Source organism: Chinchilla lanigera, unplaced genomic scaffold (assembly GCF_000276665.1).
Source record: "Chinchilla lanigera isolate Chin_1 unplaced genomic scaffold, ChiLan1.0 scaffold00047, whole genome shotgun sequence".
NCBI lineage: Eukaryota > Metazoa > Chordata > Mammalia > Rodentia > Chinchillidae > Chinchilla > Chinchilla lanigera.
The window spans coordinates 3217946-3227598 of record NW_004955448.1 but is presented as its reverse complement, the minus strand read 5'-3'; the positions used below and the strand labels follow the sequence as shown (position 1 = coordinate 3227598).

Sequence of the window (9653 nt, the reverse complement as noted above, 5' to 3'; positions counted from 1 at the left end):
TCATATTGTTTATATAAGAACATAAATTCTCTTATATACCCCTTAAAAACTCCTAGACAAAGAGCTTTTGTGGATATCCTACTCAAGACTGTGTCTCAGCTTGTGAGAACTATACTTCTTTGCCTGTGTATATTTTACTTTCTTGCCTTTATATCTTTTAAGCAAAGTTGCTTGCATCCTATCTCTGCTAGTCAGTTTCTTTCTTCAGCATCATGGAACATGACCCCGGGATTCTGGTATATTTGGGGGCTCATCTGGGATTCAAGAGAAGGTAAGTAAAACCTGTCCTTTCTCCCAGTTTGCTTTCATTTTGTAGCTTTCTGCTCAAAATAGTATTAGGACTCCAATGACCAGTTAAAATGATCAGCAAAGTTGCCAATCTTGAAATCTTCAAGGACAGATTTCACTGATATGGGCTGAGCTGATGCCTCTCTAATACAATTGGAGGAATGTTGACCCAGTTTTCTTTCTGATTTAATCCTTGCATTGCTGAGGCAGTGATCTTTGCCCTTGGTTCTCCTGGCTGAGATTCTCTGACACATCCTTCCTTCAACTCACAGAAGTTAGAGGTCATCTTTCTCTATCATGACTCACTTTAATGGCTAGAGAGCCCAGGAGATAACAAAGACCCCCATATCTTGTTGTCACATATGAATTGTCTGATTACACTCTTTCAGGAACAGGTCATACAGCTAAAGGCCATTAATGAATCCACCATTTGAAAGACTCCTGTGAAAAGATAACTGAGTTATGAAATGCAGCATGTTAGCCTCGGGTGAAGGCCAACAGCCTTCCACATATTTGCTAGGTTTATGTTTTACAACAAAAGGATAAAATACCTTGTCATATCTGGATGTAGTTTGCTACATCCAGAACATTTTCTGCTGGTTGCTTTTGAGTTCTAAGGGACTTGCTCACAATCCTTTGTCTCCATTCTGAGTGCTATTCTTCTTGTTGCTTAAGTTCTTGTTCTTCCACCACACCCACCCACCAAATTTCATCTTAGCTGATTAGGTTCTAATTTAAATGGATGTTTCCATCGAACTGGAATACATAAAACATTTCTTGTGTGTTTCATTAGTTCTTCATCTGCAATTGCAGGGTTAACTTGCTCTCCCATTGCTTTCTGCTTGGGCTATGATAAGGATGCTATTCCAGACCACTTGGAGATCTATGGGAGGCCAACCCAGTTGGAATGTAAACATCTATAAACTCACTCTGAGACCAAACAAAAACAAAAAGTGTACCAGGAACATTTTCAAATTGAGGCAACTACTAATCTTGTTACAAGAAAGCAAAATGAAATAAAACTAAATAACAATGACAATGTCAACAAAAAAGAAAGCCAAACAATTTTTAGAAACCCAGCGAATAGACTCAAGAAGGAAACATGAACAAAAAGTGAGAGGATATTTTTGCTAGAATAAGATTTTATATGACAAGGCTTTGCCCTACTAAATTGGAAAAAGAAAAGATGATGGCAAAATTAGGAGGTCCAAGTATGTCAAAAGGCCTGTAGGGGATGAGGCTTAGGAGAGGAAACATGCTAACTTGATTATTTCAAGTTTTTACTCAGGTTGGTTTGGTTGGGTCCAGGTTTTTTCTTCTATAACTCCTTTTTTCTCAAAGGTCCCAAAAGAACTGCAGAACTAAAATGCTCAGTCCTCTTCCCTTTTGAACTCTCCTCACTAGTCTTATTTATTGTCTCCTGAACAAGGGATGCAAGGACAATGGACACCACAGCTGGGTAGTATTTTCTCACTTCATACATGGGATAATGTAAGAGGGCATATGTTGTTGGCGGACAGCAATCTAGGTATAGTAAAGGTCCCTGCTTTGATGGCAAGTATGCCCTTAAAAATGCATCAACAATGACTTTGCCCAGCTTTATGTCTGCTGGGACCTTACTTCTCTTTAGTCTTGATTGTCCTATGGCACACAATAGAAAGTTAAGCCATTGATCTTTGATCTTACTTGCAAAGGTATTTCAGTTTCTTTTGGGTAAAATAAGTCCAAATTCTGGTTATAAGTGAAGGAATTCAGGGATACGAGAGAGGGTCAGGGCACACTGGTCAAGTGACTAAGCAAGTAGAATCACTACCTCTAGGACTTAGTTTTCAGTCACCAGCAACTAGGACCACACAGACACCCAAGGGATGTTTTGGCCATGGAGTCCTTCAATAGGGAAGAAAAGGAATGTCTTCTGTCCCTTTGAGGTTTTTTAGAAAAATGAGAAGCTCAGTCCCAGCTCCTACCACCCCTTTGGAATTCATCTTGAAAAACTGGGACTCTTTTGATGCCAAAACCCTGAAAAATCACCCCTGACCTCTCTTGCTCTGGTACGTGACTCACTGATGCTCTGGGAGATGGCAAAAGATGGTTACTCAAGGGAAGTATCAATTATATCACTATTCTTCAACTTAAATTATTTTATAAGAAAGAAGAAAAATGGTCAGAAGTCTTTCTTTGCCTTGAAAGATAACCTAAAGCTTTCTTAGGATAGACCTGATGCTTCTAGTAGTTAATAAGTCAAGGAGACAAATCCAAACTCCTGTCCAAATAAGTTTCAGCTGCACCCTCCCAGTTGAACTATTTCTCTGTCTGAACTTGCTCTGGCAAAGTGGGAACTGTCTCAGTGCTTCCTGTATAGAAGAGAGTTGCAAGAAATTTGACACACTAAAAGTACAAGTGCCCTTCTCCTTCAGAGTTCTTTAACAAAGCTGATTTGGGAAAGTATTCAGATGACACAAATAGATACTAGTTCTTTTCTGTGATTCATACAGATTTTTAACATAATCTGGACAGATATAATACTCCTATTCAATCAAAATCTGAGTTCCACTAAAAATCAGGCTGCTTTATGGACAGCCTAGGGGTTCAGCAATGAAATTTCTTTAGTTAACATACCTGAGAGCTTACAGCCCAACTGAGAAGGCAAGGGAGACTTGGGAAAGAAAGACATAGGCCCATTGTGAGTCCAGTGGTCTCCAATGGGACCCAGATTACCCTCTGGATGAGTGTTATTGCAAACATTTCCAAGCCTATGTCCCTAAAGAGCCAAGGAAATCTCACTCCAAGCCTTAAGCTACACTAAACTGTCAACTGTCATCCAAAGTTACAAAAGAAATTCTTCCTTCTTACTAGAGAAACTCAATGTGGCCCTAAATAAACATACTCTCATAGGGCTGAAGAATCCTGAGATATCCCCTCCTGGATGCCACTATCTGGACTGTAATCCCCACCTGGGAGACCTTGGTTACTTTAGCTATTAAGAGGGTGATGTTCACTGCCTTGTTGACACTGGAGCTATGTTCCCAAATATCACAAGTCCTGGACCCCTTTCTTCTGTCAGCACCACCATTAAAGGGAGATCAGGAAGACTGATGAGCCAATATTTTCCTGAACCCTTAGGTCAGCTGGAGTACACTTCCCTTTTCACAACCCTTCCTGATTATCCCTGGAAGCCCTAACCTTTTACTGGGGAGGAACACCTTAGTCCAATTCAAACCACCACATTCATGTCTCTGGGACACTCCTTCTACCTGCCATTTGAAGAAGCATAACTTGACACAAAGGTACCAGAAGGCCAGGATGAGGATGGGCAGTTAATGCCACCTTGTTACAAATCCATCTTAAAGTTTCCAACTCCTTTCACCGCCGAAGACAATGCACTCTAAAGCTTAAGGGAAAAAAAGAGGATACAGGCCAAGTTGACAATCTCAAGGAACAAGTCTTTTTTGAAACTTGTAATACCACTGCAACACCTGCATGCAAAAGCCTAAGGAGAAAAAGGACTTGTTGAGAGTTTCCAGTGGCTATCTGAGGAGTGTTACTACTACATTCAGTGGTCCTGACTCTTATATGTTATCATCACAGATTCCAGGGGATGCTGAGTGGTTCAGGGTTCTAGACCTAAAAGTTGCCTTCCTTTGTATTCCCCTCCAAACAGACTCACAGTTCCTCTTTGCTTTTAAAGTCCTTTCTGATCAGACAACTCAACTGACTTAGACAATTTTACCCGTCAGCTTATGACCCCCTCCTGACCAATGAGAGATCTTTTTTCTTGCTTTTGCATCTTACTTCTTCCTTTTATATTTTTAAAATAAATCTGCTTGCAGATGCTGGTAACAAATGGCAAACACCATGCTGAATAGTAGATTTCTCACAAAATGGAAGTACTTCCTTCATTCTTTTTATTCTGTCCATACTACAAGCCTATCAGTATTGCCTCCAACATCTAGAGTAAGTCTTCTCTCTTCAGTCTGCTGGCCTACCTGTCATCCATCCTCAGATATAACCTAGCTTTACTACTCTACTAGATGGTTCTTGCTCACTTAAAATTGAGAAATCAAAACTAACAATCACAATTTACTCCTTGTCAACTTGATAACAAGACACGTTTCTTTACAATAGCAACTGCATAAGTATGCCTACCATGATAGAATGATCCTGTGTAAAAATGGAATGCAAGGTAATGGTTTCTTTGGGTGATGCTTACACTATAAAGAAAGAAAACAGACATACCTGCTTACCATATGAAAAATCATAGTAACAAAATAGGAAGGAAACTCGTGACACTCATAATTCCCATTTCTATAACTGCTCCCACAGTTAGCTGGTATTTATCACTACCTTCATCAAATACCCATTCTGTATTCCCTTGCCTTCAGCAGGCACCTCAGCAGGCCTTGGTTCTGTACCTACAGGGGTGATCCATACCTTCATTCCTGAAGGGTCTGGATTATTAACATGCATGAATTGGGTTATAGCAGTTCTCTTGACCTTAACCACAGGGCATAGTAGTACTGGAATATCCCCAAAGGAATATCCTGCACTCCAAATATATTCCCACTAACCTTCATTACGGAGTACTATTCCAATTTTCCCTTCGTAGCTTGGATCAATCACTTCCACAAACAACAAAATTCCCTTTTCACCTTTTTAACTGTGAGGTATGAGGAGCCCAAAATAACTAGAGGGAAATCTCAGCTTCCAGTTCAAGGGAGGCATCATTATGCTTCCTTGTACAAGCCTGCCCTCTTCTGGAAAGAAGACATCTAGGCCAGTAAAGAATAATATGGCAACAGAAAGCAAACATTTGTTAGTGGATCATGAGGGATAATGGTGAATGATACCATTCTCACACCTACCTCTTGCTTCTTGGATTCATAAATCCTGACTAGGTAGAAACAGTACTATTTGGTTATTTTTCTTCTGGAAAATCTTGCACAAGCTCTGTAATGTAATGCCACCTAGCTGGCATTGTAATTGTGTCTTCAAAAGGCTGTTCCACTGTTCCTCAATCCAGTTGCTTGTTGATTGTTGGAGACATCACTGAATTCTATGAGCACAGGCTCATAGCTGTACTTCTGTCATTGTCAATATGTTGCTTGGTCAGAAGCAATGCTGCATAGGAAACCATGATGGTGGATGAGGAATTTTGTAAATTCACATACTGAAGATTTGGCAAGGTATTATGTATAAGGGAGACAAATCCATACCCAGAATAAACGGCTCTTTTAGTAAGGACAAAGTATGGTCATTTCTGTAAGGGAAGTGCTTTAATATTATCAACTTGACATCATGTCACAGGGTGGTTACCTCAGGGAATGGTGCAATATCACGGACTCTTAGTGGTCTGTTCTCTTGGCCGAGACTAGGCAGTCAGCAAGGCTGTACTCAGGTCAGCCTTGTTGTGTGGACCGATATTGCTGAACCCATGCATGAACTCTATCCTTGCCACCATGACCACTTTTTTCATGAGCCCACTGGACAGCAACAAGGGTGATTGAGGAAGGAAATTGATGTTCCACTTGATTATTAAATTCCTCTACCATTGAAGTCACCTTTTGGTGAGCATTTACATAGGATACAAATATCTTCATGTCTTTTACCCATATAGAGATGTCTATTTACATACCTCTTCTTTTACCTTATTTTCAGCAAATGACACACTTGGAAGCCTGTAGAGCTTTAGCATGTCTGGAGCTCATAGCTTCCTCTTAATGTGAAGAGCAACCAACTAACATCATCATATTTCTTACACTTCCAAAACTATCATGCAGAGTTTCTAAATTCCTGACATTACACAAGGGGTAAATTAGAGTAATCAAGTGGATCTATGTTGCCTGTTATTATAAAGAATTCAGACTATGGACTATCAATACTCTCAACTTTATCAGAAGAGACCATGGCAACTTTAAACCTCAATAAACTGGAAAGTCAACTCCAGGAACCACTGAACCAATGAGAGAATACTTTCTTACATTTCTGTTTTTCTGGAACCAATCTTGGTATATAAATCCTTGTTAGATAGGATTCTTTAGAGGAACAGAATCCATAACAATAATATATATATATATTATATATGGTTATGCAAGGGGAAACAAAGGTAAAAATATGGCTGTTTATGGAAATTTTACGAGGTTCTATCACACATGAACTTCGAATTCATAATGTGTGTGATTTTTTTTTGATAAGATATTAAAGTTTAACCTTACCCTGGCAACCCCAAAAGGAAGTAATTCTAAACTCTCAAGGGAAAGCAAAGGGGTGGAGTTACAGCACACTGACTATTAAAGCCCATGATTCAGGCAAGCCTAGGAAGATTACCTTCTGTGTTTCTGAAGACAGACATAGAAATTACAGCATGGGAAGAAAGTTACTGTTCCTTCTGCTAGTGGGGGCCTTTGTAGCGTATTGTATTTACACGCCTCTCCCAGATAATATTGAGGAGCCCTGGAAAGTAATGTTGATCGACACAGCAGTGAACACGTTTCTACATTTGGTAAGTATGAAATTTATGAATTCACATGTCCCTATGCAATCATATATTCTGAGGCAGTGTTCCAGGGTACTTTCCTTTTTGATTGATTGATCCTCTTAAAATAAGTCCTATGGCTTTTCACTATTTACTGCTTCAAAACATGGCTTATTTACTTGATTGCTATTTCATAGGCTGGAAACATGTTTATAAATATGAAACAAGAAAAGCTAGAGGTTATTTGAGGGGATTTTACTGAAATGTTACTCGGTTTGGGTAGCATTCATATAATGATGGTGGCTGTTCCTTGAAATTTTTGTCTTGAGTTTGATCCATTAGCATTTAGCTTCATACATAAATCAGAGACTTTTTAATTATGCAGTAGTGCATTAGGTACAGACTTTTATGGAATGTATTCTACAAAGGTTCTAGGCTCCAGACAGTGTACCGAAAATTACATGTAAATAATATTTTAAGGAAAAAGTGCACTGTCAGAATGATTGGCCTTTGCCCTGGTTTAGGGCATGAAAAGACAATTGGAAAAAAACAGAAGGGCAGATTCTGCTGTTTCATGAAACCCGGCTGCTTGTCAGAGCATCTCTGGTGTGGGCAAACAAGCAAAGGGTATCGTCGCTGACACCTAGAGGATGTTTTACCGTTACTTCTTTCACTATTTCATTCACTTGATTTTTATAGTTCTCCTTTCCAAATTGAAACAAGGTGGATACTGTAATTCCTCTTATTTTTCATCTTTCAATTCTTAAAATCTCTGCTAAATCCTATTAAGCAAACAGTTCATCTTTTTTCTTCATAAAATATATATTTTAGTGTGGGGGTAAAAAAATGAAATCAAATGAATGAATGATTTCAGATTATGAGAAATGCCTAGAAGGAGATAAGACAGGAAAAGCAAGTAATGTGGGCAAATAATGAGGGCAGGCTGACTGAATTTATAATCAGTGAAACCCATTATAAATAGGAAGCTTGTGCATAGAGACCAGTACATAAAGAGAAAACAACCAGCAGCAGGAACTGAAAGTCAACCAACAGCACCTCTCCCCACCACATCCAGCCCTGGAACAAGCAACAGTGGCAGAAGCAGTGAGTCAGCAAGGACACCCACCACAGCATAGGTGGTGGTGGTGGTGAGAGATGCATGAGCGCTCACACCCCATGATCAGTAGCTTGAGGGATGCAGAATGTAAGCAGCACTGCACCGCACACAGGAATGAGTGGGAGGTTAGCATCAGCCTCTCCTCCCCTGGAAAGGAGTTAGAATTGGGACTGAGCAGCCTTAGATAGCAGCGGCAGGAGCAGAGATTCAGCCCACAACCATGACACCCTACCATGGAATAAGTGACCTGAAAGGGCAGAGACATACCAGTGAAGAGGAACTCAGGAGGCTGTGCAGATACCAAGAGGTGCCAAGTATTCAAGAGACAAGGAGCATCCCTGGACTGTCTCTGTCTGAGAGCAACACATCAGCTAGGAGAGAGACACAAAGACAAACAGAGTAAGGAGTGGGTGGGACATACAGAAAGTACTGGGTGAAGACTCTGAGCCCAGATCCCTCACATCTGGGAGCCAAGATCAGCCCCACATTCAGCACTAATTCTACTGCAGGCTTGGTGGGGTTTGAGTTTGGGGCTGTCTGTGGACACCAGAGAAATTTTATTTTTTATTTTAAAGGCAATAATAAGAGAACAATAAAACAATAAAGAATTTCAAAGCAAGATGATACAAAATTAACAATGGTTATGATATTGCACATTGTTATCTTCAAAGTGATTGCTCAGGTTACCAGGTAGAGGCATGTAAGATTGATCAAATAATAAAAACACTAACTGTTCCTTTCAATGAACTAGTAGAAATTAGTTGTACAATTATCTTAGCTCCTATATACACCTTCCTTCTTTTCTCCTTTCCCCCATGCCAGTTATTCTTTCCTTTTGAGCTATTTCTTTCCCTTTCACAATATCACAGTGTCTATTGTACCTCTGGATCTTATTTTCTCTTTCAGTTTCTTACCCTAGTGGGACCATATGATGTTTAACCATGTGAGTCTGATTTATTTCACTAATGAGTATGTTCTCTAGTTGCTTTTCTTTTCTTTATTATTTTATTGGTGTGTTTCTTTTCTTTAGGTTTTTCACCTATATTTTTGTTCTACTCTATTCATTTTATTCATTTTTTTCTCTCTTCCCTCTATTGTCTCTGTTGATTTAATGATATTTTCATGTGATTGAATATTCTCTCTAGTCTTTCTGGTTAGCTTTAATAATCCTTTGTTTACTCTTTCATTCTTTCCCTTCTGCCCTCTTCTCTAGTTTCCCTAAACTTTGATGATCATCTTTGTCCCCCAATCTTGCTTCTAGTATATTTCTATTCATTTTTCTGTTTTATCTGCTATCCCTCCTAACTTTCTCCACCACAGAATAAAAACACTCTACCAAGGGGAAATTGTTTGCATACAAGCTCCTAATTTATGTTGGGTTTTGTTAAATCTTGCTCCTATGGTTAAAGGTACCAAATTAATAGTTACCATAGTTTGATGGTTTCTAAAATACACTTGATGCTATTTTTATTGGTAATTGTACTGCTTTAGCTAGAAAATCATACCTATTTTAATCAACTTTTCTCCCTTGTATAACAAACCTGGGAAGTTCTGGGCTAATAAACATCACCAGAGTCCAATACCAGAGGACTGAGGACTGAGTCAACTAGATATCAAAACATCACCCTTAATAAATTTGGAAGGTAGGATCTTGCCACAAACACAGAAATCAAGAAGCCTTCTACAGGGGCTGGGGATTTAGCTCAGCAGCAAATCGCCTGCCTGGCAAGCGCAAGGTCGTGAGTTCAGTTCCTGGTACCGTAGAAAAACCAAAAA

The 9653-nt window shown here is 39.4% G+C and overlaps 2 protein-coding genes across 2 annotated transcripts in view; one reads left to right on the top strand and one right to left on the bottom strand.

Annotated features, from left to right (window-relative positions):
• Positions 1-9653, bottom strand: part of LOC102019755 (arylacetamide deacetylase) — a 328447-nt gene that overhangs the window by 19260 nt on the left and 299534 nt on the right. The gene's annotated exons all lie outside the window — the stretch shown is intronic.
• The window catches only part of LOC102007165 (arylacetamide deacetylase-like), a 26977-nt gene continuing 23919 nt past the window's right edge, over positions 6596-9653 (top strand). Inside the window, exon 1 of the mRNA XM_005393039.2 lies at positions 6596-6787. Coding sequence (XP_005393096.1) covers positions 6650-6787 — 138 coding nt within the window. The 5' untranslated portion in view covers positions 6596-6649. The remainder of the gene's footprint in view (positions 6788-9653) is intronic.